Raw genomic sequence first — 16,348 nt, forward strand, 5'->3', positions numbered from 1 at the left:
AGCTGTGTGCTGATTCCTCAATCAGTTACTCAATCAGGTATGATGATGTGCAGTGCAGTGTTAAGAACGAATCTAGCTTGAAAGACATTTGAATGCTGTAAACCCTATATCTCCAAAGAAAATTGTTCATTATATAGGTAAATTTGTTCGTATAAAATGATTTCTGTGGGCCAATTTCATGGAAACTTTTTGTTCAAAAATTGTATACTCCATAATGAACCGAAAATAGAAAAAAAATCAGATTGTCGAAAAAGATTTAACGTCAAATTTTAATTTCTGCAGAATTCAATGTTTCAGAGAGTTCAAATTTCGAATCAACCAAATTTTGTGGCTCTAGGTCAGTTGGGTCCAAATATAAGATCGAAAAGGCGATGTTTTGCCTAATAAATGCACTTGTAGAACTTTATTATACCATTTAAAACTGGGCAATACCTACAGGAGAGCACTTTTCGATCAATTTGTAACGCGAGCTCAAATGCAAAGCTGCATTTTAAACATTTAGAAACTGGAATCAAATGGGATTTATCAGAAAGGAACTTCAACTGGGGCAAAGCGCAACAACAAAACGTTAAAAATGACAATAACAAAACGGATCGGATCCCTCAGATACGACGCTTCAGGATGCGCAACAAGATCTGCCAGCGACCCAGCCACTGTTGAGTGTCCTGCAGCAAATGGCTGGGACTGCGCGCCATATTGTGCGGCGGCATCGGCAGCATGGCCTCATCGGGCATCATCTGCGGCCCCTCGTACGACTCCACCACGGCACGGCGCTCCCGGTTGGCTGGCGAACGCACCGAGCACGACGGCATTGGGCTCATCCGCTGTTGAATACCGTCCTTCGCCTTATTCATCTGGTCAATAGGGTTTTATTTGGATATCCAATACTATTTGATGGCTTACTTACCGTTCGTGTTAATGCAAAAAGCTTGAATTTTTGTGTGTTTTTTTTTTAAATATTTGAAAAATAATATACGTTCGTCAAAAGCGAAAAAAATGTATTTTTTGTTCAGTTCTATTGAACTGTTTGCTAGGCGTATGAAAAGTGATATGGGAATATCTCGAGACCTTAGAGCTGGGCTATACGAAGGCATCCAAGGCATCGCCTGCTATACAGTATTTGATTTAAATCTACTTTGAACTAAGAGAGAGAGAGGGAGAGCGAGAGGGAAAAGGAGGGTGAGCGAGAGAGAACCGAACCGATATCCTTCTAGATTGTATTATAATTTTGTCATGAAAGAATATAAGTTAACAATATATAAGAATATATAAGTTAACACGATCGCCCAGCAACAATTAAGTCGGCCAAGCCGATCACATAAAAGTGCCAGGTCAGCATCGTCTGCGGATATTGCACAACGACAGTGCCAGAAGCCCAAACTTCAGTCAGCGACAATGTTGCAGGCAATGCTCTGCGACGCAGCAGCAGCTGCTATCCGACACGAGGCGCCGGGTCGGCATTTTTAGGGCATATGGCTAGCTTTGGTTATACGATTTTATGTACTTAACTTTCAGTTGAATTTTGGAATTAAATCGCGCCGGTCATAGCCACGATATTCGCCAGTCTTAAATAATTAATAACCTACTTTAGAAACGGTTCAATTGGCACCCAACGTGATCGAGACCCGATATGTTAACGAAAAGAAGAAAAACTACAACAACAAACAGCGATAATCGATATGCAACAACAAAGAAAACCAAACGACGGCAGCAGCACAATTATTATTATTTGTTTATTTATTAAGTTAAAACACGAACATGTAAGTAGAGTGCTCAGTGATTATATTTTGTAAATCATTGGAGTCTAAAATCGCGGAGTTGATTATTCCAATTTTTGTGAGCGTAGCCGATAGCATTAAGGCTTCGAGTTCAGAAATTATTATGCGACATATGTCTTGAAAGCCAGGCTTCATATAAATGCTCTGTATTTATTTTTGTTTTTGCATATTTTACTAAAATATTTACTACGCTAGTGAGTTCGTTTATTTGTTCTTTGGGCTCTTTGTGTTAATACTTAGTTATCTGCCTATTTTCTGATTCTATGAGCTCTTTCTGTGTGAATTTAATGTTCTCGAAGTCGCCGAAATCTTCAAATTTTAAAGCGGCGCCTAACAAATAAATGCGTCTAGCCTGTCTATGGTGTAGTGTGGGGATTTCTAGTTCAATTTGCTGAACAAGTTCACTCGTTCATTTTGTGGTCGTGAACTAAATCGGTCATTTAGTTGACTCGTTCAGATATTCAGTCAGTATTATTGGGTCATGACTGATGACATTGAGCAATGGGGATCCCGCTACAACTGGCCCACTTCCCAAGAAGATTAAACATCTTGCCATCCTATGCACTTTATGTGCACTTTAACAACGGACAAAAGGCTTCTAACGTGATGGACATCAAGGTCTAAGATTTTTCGCATATGCGATTGGGGAAATATTTCGGACAACTTCTCTGTTTCATCTACCATATTGGTTAGGTCTGTTCAATTGCTAGAGTGACTAATAAAATCCCTTTGATCCCATATTAATACATTTCCATCGAATACAGGAATGTAATTTGAGCGTGAGTAGGGCTAAAAACGTAAGCTTAAACATGCAAGAATGAATGGTAAACTATAAAAATTACTGCGTGTACATTTTTACTTTTTTATTTATTTTTTAAAATTAATATTTATTGTATTGAACAAAAATAGCATACATATTTCTTGGGTGATATTTCGCCAAGCCTGAATGGGTCCCCAGGCTTTATTGTTAATGAAGTAACTGTAAGTTAATGAAGTGAATATTCATGGGCTCCTCGGTGACTTTGCTGCTCGGATTGTGTACGTGGAGAACGGTATGGCCCTGGCTCCGCAGGTCGTCGATGAGCTCTCGGTTGAGTGTGGAGTGGTGGAGGCCTTTGATTACTATGCGGTAGGGCTTCTCCTCCTGCAGCTGGTATAAGTAGAACTCAATTTTATGTTCTTCCAGTATCTGTATGTGGGCACATCGTTGGCTAGGAGTTGCATAGTCCTACCTAGGTTCGATTTGATGGGCAAGCTATCCACTACTTCGGATAGTATGAGCCACACGTCGTTGATGTCGTCGATGCGATTTAGGACGATGGGGGGTTGCTTCTTTCCTCCAGTGGGGGCAGTGTTGTTGGCCCTTTTTTCGGGCACGGAGGAGCTGGTGCCGGCATGGGCGACAGCGTTGGGCTGGCTGCCGCCCGCAACCTGAGGAGTCGCTGAGGCAGGATAGTTCTCTTCTTGGACTGGGTTTATCTGCTCGCCCTCAGATTCGTCAGTTTCCATGTCTTGGTCGTTATCGGGTGCGGCCAAGAGTGCATATCTATTGGGAGCATGAGTGCCAACTGGACTGGTGTCAGTCTTGTTCTGCTTTCGCCGCGCGGCAGGTGGGGACCTGCTGTCTAAGACTTTGCGCTTATTATTTTTATTTGTCGCCTGCGTTTGGATCATTCGAGCCGCGGCTGCGGCAGTTGAATTGGGTTTGACGATATCTATTATACCCACTAGGGCGTCAACGGGGTCTCTATTCACACTAGCACCAGCATGTGGGCTGCTGGCAGGGTCTTCGGAGTCCATTAAGGGAAGGAAGGTGAAACTGAGAATTCATTGGCAGCTGTTGTTAAGCGGCTGTTAAGCATTGAGGTGCTCGGCTGCGTAGCGGCGTCAGCATTTAGTTGGCCTACCTCGTTAGTTGGAGATCTCGTTAGTTACTCATTGTGGGTGCATTGCTGTTCTCAGCACTCACTGGAATGGTGGCTCTATTGGCATTGCCACTGGCTAGATGCATGTCAGCACGGCAGACTGCCGCAGACGACTTGCTCAATTTGTTGACCACCTTATTTTTTTGGTTTGATTGTATTTCGTTTCATTTAAAACAAATTGCATTGTCCGCGTTTGGGCGTGCTCTCGAATTTTGATTTTTAATTTTATTCTATTTGAGATTGTCCCATTAATTAGAGCCGAGGTTCCCAAATCTGTTTGTACTTTGTGTTCTGAATGCAATGGGGTCAGTTTGTTTCAAGCCTTTTGTTGTTTTTTTCAAATACTCTTTCCCCTACTTCGAACACTCTATTTTGTCTGGTTGCGTTGAATCTTTCAAGCATGGCCTGTTGTGCTTTTTCAATTTTTTTCTTCATGGAGTGTCTAAATTCGGTTGACGAGGCGACAAGGGGTTTTTGATCCGTGACAGAATGGATTGACCTATTGTATTCTAGTGTCGCCGTCCTGATCAACTCTGTTGTATCGTTAGCTTTCCTATCTAAGTTCAAACTTCTGCCAATTTCCATCAGGGTACTGTGAAACCTTTCTACCTGTCTATTTACGATATCTATATTGTAGTTGTTTTTTTTTAACAGTGATACGATTGTTTATCGCAATATATTGTCCATGTTTTCCGGAACAAGCTGATCAACTGTCTTTTATTGTTCGCGACAGAAGCGGTTGTACGACAGCAAATTTGGAGAACTTGTCTAAACAAGTTAGGAGTAGTTTTTTTTATCAGTGGAAAAAATATCAATGTGAAGTATTTCGCCAGCATAAGAAGGGATTGGTGTAGCGCCAATTTCCTGTTTTTTAGGGTGTCTATCATAATTTGACCAAGTGCACACCTTACAATTCATGACGATTTCTTTGGCCAGGGTGCTAATTTTAGGGAAATAGTAGTCGCCAAGGGCTTTGCTTAACATTTTCCTGAGCGGCTCTGTGTGCGCGTTATTTGTCTATTTGTCTTTCTATTTGGTTGCAGGAATATTTGACACCAGCTTTTGTCTGTAGAGTGGATCAGGTGGCGAATTTTCTGATTGAAAATTATTAAATTTCGCTGAAGTGAGAAATGTGATTCTTTTAAAATTGTTTGATTTCTGATGCAGTTTATTGGTTTCTCAATTGTCTCTACCGTGTAGGTGAGTAAGAGTTCGCTATGGAATGTCGGAGCGTCAGACTGGGCTTCATTTTCTAAGGCTATAAGGTTTTGCCTAGAAAGGGCATCAGCCACGAAGTTTTCTTTACCCGGTTTAGGGAACACTTTTGCATTGTGTTCGTCAATAAAGGAATTCCGTCTTTTGATTTTTGCGTTCGTATTTCTGTCAGATGCGGCGAAAGTCAGAGGTTGATGGTCCGTGAAAATGTTAATTTCTTTGGTTCCATATAAGGAATTTTGTAACTTCCCTAAGGCCCATACAATGGCCAAAAATTGCCTCTCGTTTGCTTAAGCGTTCTGGAGATCATTGTGATCGGTCTGCCCCCTTGAGATAGGAAGCATCAGTGGTCAGGTAAAAGGGCTGCCTAAAATCCGGATACATTGGCATGGCATCTTCTGATGCTAAAATGTGTTTGCTAGCTGTGCCATTTACTCCCTTAAGTATGTCTTTTATAGATCCTCTATAATAGCTAGCTAATCCAAAGAATGATCTAAGGCTGTAGAGATTTTTTGGCTCTTCATATTCTTGAATGGTTCTTACTTTTTCAGGGTCTGTTTTGGCCCCGTTGCTGCTTAGTACGAAAACCTAAGTATTTCGTATTTTCTTGTGATACTCTCATGTTAGCATCACACAGGCACTTTAGAACCGTGTCGATATGTTTTACATGATCGACTTCATTTTCTGAGAAAATTATTACGTCATCTACATATACGTAACATATTTTCCCTATTTGTTCTCTTAGAACGTCGTCTATTTCCTTTGGGAAATGCTTTCCGCATTTTTTAGACCAAATGCTAAACGACAGAATTCATATTTCCCGCCGTTTACTGAAAATGATATTTTCTCGCGGTCTTGTTTAGCAAGATATATTTTATGGTAAACCGACTTTAAGTCTAGAGTTGTGAAAAATTGTGTCTATCCTAAGTTCGCTAGAATCCTAGGAATTCTAGGCATTGGATAGCGATCGGCGATAGTTCGCTCATTCAGCTTCCTAAAGTCGATCAATAGGCGAGTCGGTCCCTTTTTTATCAACGACCCAAGTTGGGCTGTTGTATGGCGACCTCGATGGCATGATTATGCCATCGTTTAGCAATAGTTTAATTTCATTGCTTACGAAGTCCGACACTCCCATGGGGTGTGGGTACAATTTCGAGTAGACTGGTTTATTATCTATTGTTCGAATTGTAGCGACAATTGAAGTATAAAAGGGCAACGCCTCGTTAGAGGTCGAAAACGCCCTTTTCCTTTTTAGAATCATGTCCTTAAACTCTTGTCACAATGTCATTGACATTCGTGAAGTTTACACTCTCACAGTCGTGGTACTCGAATTTTTCTTTTATATCTAGATATGTTAAGGTGCTGTCTTGCAGATTTAACGTAACTCCAGCCTGCGTTAGCGTCAGCGTGTTTAGAATGAAAAAGGGAGAATCCTGGCCAAATATCTTTAAAAGGCATTTGTTTTGAAGTTTTGGAGCTATGAACTGAGCTCACAGTGAAGGGCTTATCGGCTAGCACTACTTTTTTTAGGTCCTTTATGGGCTTAACGTGGTTTTTAACCGCCCCTGTGTCTATCAAAATTTTTTTAAATTTTCCCAGCCAACTGTCGGTTAATAAACGGTAGCCGGGAGATTTGGGATTTTCCCTGATCAGTGCGCTGTCCATGTTTAGGCGAAGAATCAATCTTTATCGGTTCTGGGCGCTCCACTTGGCCTTCCTTTCCATTATGTTCTTGATTAGCATTATTGTTTGGCTGCCTTTTAAAAAAATGTGGTTTCATTTCCTTCCTGTTACCTTTGCCCTGCTTGGTATACGAGCCATTCTTATTATTTTCGTTCGCTTGCTTCTCTTTTCTCTTCTATAATTTTGGCATATGAAGCTGGGAAAGTGCTTCGCTCAATGTTGGCCTCCGCTTCTCTGGCCAGAGCCAAAGTGGATGGCAGGCCTTTCGGCTGTGCCGGAAAAACAATTGCTTTTAGAGATTTTTTCAAACCCGAAATGAGCACATGCAATGCGTCTAACTTCTTTGTTAATTAAGGACGCTTCTATAGTTTCGTGGGACATGACAATTTTATTGGTTACTAAAGTCAACCTTCGTTCGACTTCATCATAGGAATCCATGAGTCCTAAATCGCCTTGCCTAACCATCTCTAGCCCCTGTCGTAGAAGGCGTAGTGATGTCTTGTCAGGTACAGTCTAATATAGCTATCTAAATTTAGAACCGTATTGTGAGAAACTAGCAATGCTCTTGCTGGTCCTTGAATTTTGTTTCAGATAATTGCAACGGCTTGGTAATGGCCACTACTGCCATCTGTGGCGGATTGCTCCATGCTACGTATTCGTCTGCAACACCATTAAAATCGGGTACCGATTTTACCATATCTAACGGTATATCGCACGTTACATCTGGTCTAACAGATATTCTCTGAGAGTTTTCAACTTGGGGGTCATTTGATCGAACTGCTGCTGGAATCTAAGCTCTGTTGCTCCAAGGCAATCGCAACTGCGCTTTCTATTAAGGCTTGGATTTGATTCGGGTCCATAGTTCTGTCGGTTTGTACTTGACTAACCTCGGGTTCAGATTCCCAGCTGTCTTCACTATCGTATTCAATTTTAATCTGCCTTGTCAGGTCAAATCGGCTCATTAGTGTTTAATGCGCACAAACTTAAATCAACCGCAATTGCTTGGCAAGAAAAAAAAAAATTCGGGCAAAATTACTTGCGAACATATGTATATCGCTCGTGATTAGCCTCGACTTTTTGGGCTAATGCTAAAGCAGAAGGAAGATCAGATGGTCTTGCAGAAAACAGATCATCGCTTAACTACCTTTTGGTTCCCTCTGTATTTTGATAGTCTTCTTTAATAGCAGAGTCAGTTTTTTCTCTACTTCGTTATAATATTACAGGAGAGTCATATTGCCCTGGCGGAGCGTTGACATTTCTTGCTCTTTCAGATACACTGGTCGTTTGTCTGCGTATGTAAAATCTAACCGGTTGATTATGGCCTTGAATATGAGCTAAAACTTTTATTTTGTTACTCAATATGCCTAAAGCTTGGTAATGTTTCGAGCTACTCTCGTAACTTTCGTACACTTTGTATGCGGTATGTGCCGCTTTTCTCCGTGAGACGTATGTCTCATTTCTACCCTCGAAGTCCGGCAGGGACTTCATAATATCTAAAGTCTCGTCGCACACGACACTTGCTCTAATTTCGGCATCTCTATATGTACCTACTTCAGGTGTGCCGATATTCACACTACCTAAGCGTTCTTTAATATCCTGTAATTTTTTATTGAAGCTTCGCTCTTTAAAAAAAAAGCTTTCAATTTCTCGCTTGTCATTGCCATATTGGAGTAGCTTTGAGTTTAATACTGATTTTCTGAATAATCTGTGCTTCTAAGTTTCTCGAGTTTGCCTAGTAAATCCTCTAATTCACTATCACTCATATGTCGTATTAACACAAATACAAAGAACAAAACTTTGTTCTGTTTTTATTTTTGCATTAAACATTTTGCAAGAATTTTTCTAAACTCGTGCCTATATTTGGATATTTGGTTCCGGCTAACGTATACAATTCTTGAAATTTCGGTTTTTATTTAATTTAATTTTTAATGTTTCGTTTAAAACGATTTGCAAACAAAGAAATAATCGGGTAAAAATCAATGAACACTCTACTTAAAAAAAATAAAATCAATGAACATTCTACCAATATTACAATTAAAGATTAATTAAACAAGAATTTTTTACACTTTATAATAAAATACCCTAAGCCTAACTTAGCATGTAAACAAAAAATCTTGCACCCTGTTCCGTTGTGTTGAACCGTTTTTAACTTTGTCGAAAACAACAACATAGCTGACTACGGTAACCAGGAAGTGCCGATTGAAAACTGCATTATAACGACATTCTGTAGAAAATTTACGTACACTACAAATACTTCACTCGGGAGGCACCGCACACTGTACCACTCGCTCCAGCCACCTTGAGACGTTAGCAGTCATCGATGACGGCGTTATCATCATCAATGTTGAAACAGCTACGATCAACGAACAACTGGTAACTGGAACAGTTCTCCTTACATTTGACGAGGAGGTAAAGGTGAACGACTCCCTCAACCGAAACTTAAAGAGCTACGTTAAAAAATCTCCAGCGCCAGCTGCATTAACGCTCCTTAACATGACGGGCCACCAAGAAATACTGAGCTTGCCATACTTGCAGAAGCTTAGTATGGAAAACATGCGATACATTGGCGAACTGAAAAAGGGACTTGTAAAACGGCCTATTGTATCCGGAGTGGTGCTATCGTCTTCTTGGTCATCTGTTATACTTCTTCCAAGCTCTACCAGAAACGCCAGAGGGTCCGACGCCAACGTGACCTTCAAGTTATTATTGACGGTTTCAAGAAGTCCGAAGATGTCCTTCATCTAAGCGGGGGAGGAGTTAACACGATCGCCCAGCAACAATTAAGTCGCCAAGCCGATCACGCATAGCCGGATATTGTACAACGACAGGGCCAGAAGCCCAAGCTTCAGTCAGCGACAATGTTGCGGGCAATGCTCTGTGACGCAAGCAGCTGCAATCCGAAACCATGCACGAGGCGCCGGGTCGGCACTTTTAGGGCATAGGGCTAGCTTTGGTTATAAGGTTTTATGTACTTAACTTTTAGTTGAAGTTAGGAAATAAATCGCGCGTGTCATGGCCACACTATTCCCAAGTCTTCTCATTTGCAACTTAAATAATTGATAACCTACTTTAGCTTATATATTCTGGATCAGCATCAACAGCAGAGTTGAAATAGCAATTTCCGCCAGTCCGTCTGTCTGTTTCCATGCAAACAAGTCTCTCAGTTATAAAGCGATCGTCTTGAAACTTTGTCTTTCTGTTGCAGGCAGTACATATGTCGGTACGGATCACTATATGATAAAGACGCCCCAGAGTCTCCCGACTACATACGTGACGATGCAGCCTTATTAAAAAAAAGCCGCTTTCGACCCCGTTTTCCACGAAACATCATTTAAGCCAACTGTGTTTTAATAAAATCGTATGCTATTTTTGATCCTATATAATAAACATTCAAAAAAAAAACTATATCAATAAATCATATAGCTGCTATAGAAACAGTCGGTCAAAGAGTAGGTTCTCCTATGAAAAACTTTTTTGTTTATCAAGATATCTTACCCAAGCGCGGCAATTTTAAGCTCTACTATACTCTCCATATTCATGCGAAAGCCTATCAACATCGGACCACTATATTATATAGCTGCTCTAGGAAAGATCGGTGTAATAGTATCTTATATGGAAAAATATTCTGTTTTCAAAGATATCTCAACAAACTCAGCATTTTAAAGCTGCACTATTCTCACATACCTGCAAGGGTTTTAAATATTCGGCATGGCGAAGATATTCTTACTTTCTCGTTTGTTTTTCAAGATATTTTGACCAAACTTGGCATTTACTTTGCTCTTTACCTATGGGCACATTCTTCTCGTTCTATATGTTATATATCCTTCTATATTTTATACTTTTATCCTTCTATATATTGTACTCTAAAGAAAGAATCGATCGACCGAACTGAGTTATTGTATGATTAATGCTTCTGTTTAATAAGATATTTTAAACAAATTCCACAATCTCCTCGCATGTCTGCAGAAACGTTAGGCATATGTCTACAAGGGCATTTTAACGTCGGCTTGTCAGGCTTTCCCGTTATTGCTTGTTTTTAGATCATATCGCTTTAATAACGCCTATATTTTACAAGCATTTGATGCAATGTGAAGCCTTCCATACAATATCAACAAGCGAGCGGTCAAATGGTCGCGGCTTGCCCAAGTTTTTCTCGTTTGTTTGTGGAATACATTCAGATGCTGATTTCCTTTCCTTTTTTTTTGTAACAGAACAAACAGCGGCAGATACGGCGCGGTCTAACCGCCTAATGTATTTCTAACATGGCAAAAAGTGCGTCCAGGCCAAAGCTGGAGTCGGAACGGACCCTGGCTGGGTCCGGCCGATTTGCTGTTGACACAACGTGGCCGCAAAAACATTGGCGGGCCCAGTTTAATGAAATGAAAAGCCAAACGCGCGACCGCGAAAATCAAACAACAATAAAAAATAAAGAGTGTACAGACGGGCGGAGGGCCGGGGCACTGGGCTGACTGTTGGCTTGTGGGTGGCCTGTGTGTGTGTGTGTGTGTGTATGTGTGCGTGTGCGGGAGCGGAGGCTGAAACGCAGCAATGGCAGCGGCAGGAGCTGTTGGCAAAACGCCGTGGCAGCATAAAAAATAGTAGTTAAACCCAATTTGTAATTTGTTTGGGTAAAATCGCGCGAGTGGCGATAAAAGACAACAACAACAGCAACAACAGCAGCAGCAACAACAACAACAACGATAGCTAAACGCCATCACAAAGCCAAAAACAGCAGTGGCCGTTGAATCCTTTTTCACACTAATACACATAGAAGGCAACACCTGTATCTGTGTGTAGCTGTGCGTGTATATATCTGTGTATGTGTGTGTGTGTGTGTGTGTGTGTGTGTGCAGGCCGCGATGAGAAACGTGCCGATGCATAATCATTGAGGCCATTATCATTTATTTTACTCAAAGGCTGCGTTGTTGTTGCTGCTGCCACCTGCGCTGGAAAAATCAAAAACACACGCACCAACAACAATAACAACAACCAGGGCAACAACAACGGCAACAAAAACAGCAACAACAGCAGCAACAGCAGCAACAGCAATAACAACAACGTTAGCTAAGCCAGCAGCTAATGCAGCAGGTGATGTCAACCGCTTAGTCCTACCCTTTATGTGTCTATGTGTGTGTGTGTGTGCATGAGGACTGCTGCCCAAAATCGGAATCGGAATCAAATCTTTAAAATTGCAGCTTAACTGAATCAATTACACTATGCAACAGGATTCATTTTATTGTCAGCGAAGATAGATAGGCACCTGAATCATAAAGATACACGTTAAATGCATCGATCAATCAACTGGATTATCGGTAGATAAACGACTTTCAAGCTGTCATCCAAATAAACCCGCATACATTCCCGCTTTTGCAATACTTTACTTATAATTCTCATTCTCAGACTAAAAGCCAAGCACAACGTTTACGAATACGACACAAAGGATGTACGAAAAAATAACTGCACTCTCGTGAGAGTAAGCCCTGACCCTTAATTGAGAGCTGGATTAGTGCACGCGCTCATCTCTATCAAAAAGAAAGAGAGAGAAATTCCAAATTCGGGAGTGTATTGTGGGCCCAAATGTGGCAACGATTAACAAATGACCCAACAGCAGCAACAACAATTGGCACAAAAAGCGGACGCTGGCAGCGCAAACAGCGTCCGGCATTAAATTTACGGCCCCCGGCAGAGCACCGAACCACCCTCTCGCCCCTCCGGACACTTCGGTGAACATTTGTGCATATTTGGACGCGATTTTAGCCAATTTTCTTAGATCAACTATAAAAAAACCTTTTTGAATTTAATAACTAATGATACTGACAAACAGGTCAATAGAAGCTGAGTCTCAGAACTTTAGTTCGTAGTTAAGTTGAAAATATAAGAAAGAAATCAGAATATATGAAATCCCTGAAACAAGGGAATCTTAATGAAATCTTAAACGAGTTCCGAATGTTGCAAACGTGTCTCAAAAGGATCCACAAGGAGCAGCGAAATTTTTTCCTTCAACTTTCGTATATAATACCGCCGCACAAAAGTACCGCATTGTAGAAAACAAAATTTCCCAAAAAACTAAAAATAATTACAGAAAGTTGCGAAAGTGACTGGAAATGATGAAAAAAACTCCGTTCCCCTACCAAACGAAACGTTTTATCCGAATTTGATCGTTTGGAGCGTAAGCAAATGGCAATTCGGAGTTAATAAATCAACTGGTAAATGATGGGAAATGGAAATGTCAAGAAATTATAAAAATTGTGGCATTAAAGTGAAAGCGGGCAGAAGGAACTGTGCCCGTCCAGCTTCAGCTGCCTTTTTTCATTAGGTACGTGAACATAACTTTAATATAAATTCATAAATTAATTAATTAAAACCAAAACGCAGGCAGCGCTGAATTATGTGCGCCGCCAACTGGAGTGGGGCTCCGTCCGTGCGGGCGAACAGCTTCGCGTAGCCTTTCCTGCCCAAAAGACAGTTCAACATTGAATAAGCATTACGAGCATTGTTAAATATTTTTAAATGCTCCGGTGTGGGCCAAAAGGGTTCTGACAGTCGCCAAGTCCCACAACGCAATCAAGGTAAAGGTATTACAAATACTAGACCGCCCCTTAAAAGTTTATAATTCTTAATTACCGGAAATGACGGCTCTAAAAAAAAGCGAAGCAAGAAAGAGAGACATGGTGAGTGCGAGAGGGAGAGAGAGAGAGTCGAGAGGTCCAATCAAGTGACGCTTTATCTTTATTAATAATGAAAAAATATGTATCACATATATTATAATATACTTATTTGCAAGGGCATTTGTTGCGCGAATTAGAGAAGCTCATCTCTCATATCTATCTACTTTTATTGCCTCGGACTATCAACTTATCTACTAGAAATAGCTGCATGAAAATTAAATTTCTCTCTCACCCGCAAACTTTATGCTTAAACTTTACCCATGTCGAGAGTACAGGTATGCCTAAGTATAGCATATCTTATCCAGCGAGAAGCATTAATTAACTACGTTTGTTATATTGCTTTACATTTCACTTCTCGCTTTTCACTTCGCTTCTCACGTTTCGCTTAGCTTCCAATTTTCGTATGCTTTACATTCTGTTTGAATGTTGTTATGATTCTCCCTTCTTTTCTTGATTCGTTTCTTCAACTGCTTCTCGCTTTGCACTTGCTTTTAATTCTCTTTTACGCTTTTTTTCTCACTTCTTGCTTCGTTTATAAGTTCACCTTAGGCTGCGGCCATATTATGTTTCTCTCGCCTCTTATTTTGCTTCCTACTTCTTTTCTCGCTTCAAGCCTTATTTTTAATTCTACCTTTGCACTTTGTTTTGATTATCTTTCACGCTTTGTTTTCATACTTCGCTTCTTGTTCTGTTTCTTATTTCGTCTCAGGCTTCGCCCTTAGCTTTATCTTACATTTCGTCGCTTTAAATTGCTTCTTGCTTCATTTCTCTGATCAGTTCTCGTGAAATTTTTTCTAACTTGGTTTTTATTTTAATTCTCATGTTTCTAGATTATGTGCAGTGCTTGCGTTTCGATTCAATCCTTTTATTTAAGCCTTTCTTTTGTCTTTGATTTTCGCTGCAATCTATATATTTTGGTCAGAACTTGATGGGGAAATGGATTTTTTACCTATTTCAATATAGAACGGAAAAATTTGCCCTGCCTTTTCTTATAATGTATTCATAGAAAATGTGCACTTCAGTTTTACAAGTGGTTTTAAACAACATCAATCTAATGTTTTGTGGGCGGCAAAGTTAAAAACGGCAAAAAAAGCGGATGAGAATGAAAATGAAAGAAAGAGAAAAAGATGCAACGCACATATAAATTTTATAGTCATTTGCGCATTTAATTAAAATTATGATAAAAGCATGCAAAATATTTCACAAGCGCATATATGAAGACTTATATGTATGTGCCCAATGCACAGATACATAAGGGGTATGTGCGCGCACATGCAAGTATATAAGCCATATGGGATAAAAAAAAGGACATCATGGAAACGGATAAATGAGTGCATGGGGGGCAAGAGCAACAGAAAAAAACGAATTAAAATAAAAATTGCTCATAGCAAAAATCTTGCGCTGTAATTACATCATTTATGCAGGACGAATATGTCGTTCTGCTCGCCTTGGCTAGACCCAATCCCTGCCCCATGCACCCCCCCTTCTAACAGACGAAGCATGCGATTGTGTGTGTGTGCTGCTGCCACTAAGCGTGCGTGTGGCAAATGCCTTTCAAATAAATACGAAACGGTCAGCGGAATAATAATCAGCAGCAGCCGCAGCCGCAGCAGCAGCAGCAGCAGCAGACGCCGCGACGACATGGCCAGCCGCTGTCTCAGTGACAAGGCGACACGTACGGAGCAGCGCGTTGAAAAAACGGAGAGGGAGCAGGAGAAAGAGAGAGAGAAAGAGATCAGCGTTATAGGAAACGGAAATACACACACACACCGACACACAGACATGCATGCGAAAGGAGATAGCATACCGAATGCAGGCCAAATGAGCATGGCTGCAGCTTAGAGAACTGAGCATTAATTATAGAAAAAATTTTATAAAAAATTATTCCTTTATAATGTAACAACAAAAATGAATGAAAAAATATATATTATAAATAAATTGACATATTGATATTCGAAACATATTGGAGAAATACAAATTAAAATAAAATTGTTTTTCAATTTGTTTTAAATAAACTAAACTCAGGACCTACAGCCAGCTAAAGACATATATAATATATTTATTAATTAATAATACGAGAACAACAATAATAATAAGAATTATATTTATTTCGCTGGCATGACGTCCGGGGCATCATTTATTAAAATCAAAAATGAAAACAATTATGTTTTAATCTATATATTTCTCTTCCGATAGCTATTTTAAGAACCTCCCGATTATATCATTCGCAGACTTTGCTATCGGCTCTTCGCAGCCTTAACTTGTTGAGAATTGCAAAACGAACATGACGGAGTTAATTTTTATATGCTTATCGCTCTTCAACCACTTACCTAAAGCAATTATGCTGAAAAAAGTTTATCAAAATCGATTTTCATACAAATTATATATAATAATATTACATTGGTATGCGTACCAGATATTTTTAGATTCAAGCCAACTTTTGCTTAGCTTATTCGTTGATGCAAATTCGATTATCACCTACCATTTATTGGCAACCATTCGATTGGCTAAAAATGCACTTTTAAAGCTTTTGGTAAGAATTCATTGAAGCGGTATTTCATATGATTCGGAAATTTCACCTTGCCGTGTGAAAAAAGGGTGAAAAGGGAGATGAAGAAGGCTTAAGTTGGGTCCAATTGGTTTCAATATCATTAATATATATGTATGTACATAAATATAATAAATAAATAAAGCATAAATAAATATATAAATAAGTAAAACGTGTTTCAATTATATGAAATGCACTCTCTAGATCGGAAAATGCGTGAATTACTGTTGTTGAGCGTTTTGGTTAAGAACGTCTCAAAAAATTTTTTAGATATCTAATCTCTTAAAATAAGCTTAAGGAACATATACATTATATTCAGCAATACAATCGATCTGGAAATATATGTAATATATAGCTTCCTGCATTATGCACAACAAGATGAAGCTGTTGAGGAACATAGAAACTTTGGTAGCTAGTCTAGCATATTCCAGAGCATCTCTGTCTTTGTCTCTCGTTGATTCTCTCATTCTCATACCTCTCATGGCGCAGATATGTATTGCACTAATTTTATCCTTTTCCACTCACACACTC

General features: G+C 39.9%; 1 protein-coding gene and 1 long non-coding RNA gene across 2 annotated transcripts; one reads left to right on the forward strand and one right to left on the reverse strand.

The window, feature by feature from the left end:
- Positions 1-374: 374 nt before the first annotated feature.
- LOC135440487 (uncharacterized) lies at positions 375-1,065 on the reverse strand. The gene is made up of 2 exons (XM_064699683.1): positions 908-1,065; positions 375-854 (listed from the first exon to the last, which is right to left on the reverse strand). Exon 2 carries the CDS (start codon positions 852-854, stop codon positions 603-605), a length of 252 nt encoding a protein of 83 aa, XP_064555753.1. The 5' UTR covers positions 908-1,065; the 3' UTR covers positions 375-602.
- Positions 1,066-8,745: 7,680 nt separating this feature from the next.
- LOC135440528 (uncharacterized) lies at positions 8,746-9,625 on the forward strand. The gene is made up of 2 exons (XR_010438311.1): positions 8,746-8,974; positions 9,069-9,625. It is a non-coding gene; the product is annotated as an uncharacterized LOC135440528 (long non-coding RNA).
- Positions 9,626-16,348: the final 6,723 nt, after the last annotated feature.

The sequence above is a fragment of the Drosophila montana genome, unplaced genomic scaffold (assembly GCF_035044405.1).
Source record: "Drosophila montana isolate Dmon_TW-CO22-7 unplaced genomic scaffold, ASM3504440v1 contig_1624_1, whole genome shotgun sequence".
NCBI classification, from domain to species: domain Eukaryota; kingdom Metazoa; phylum Arthropoda; class Insecta; order Diptera; family Drosophilidae; genus Drosophila; species Drosophila montana.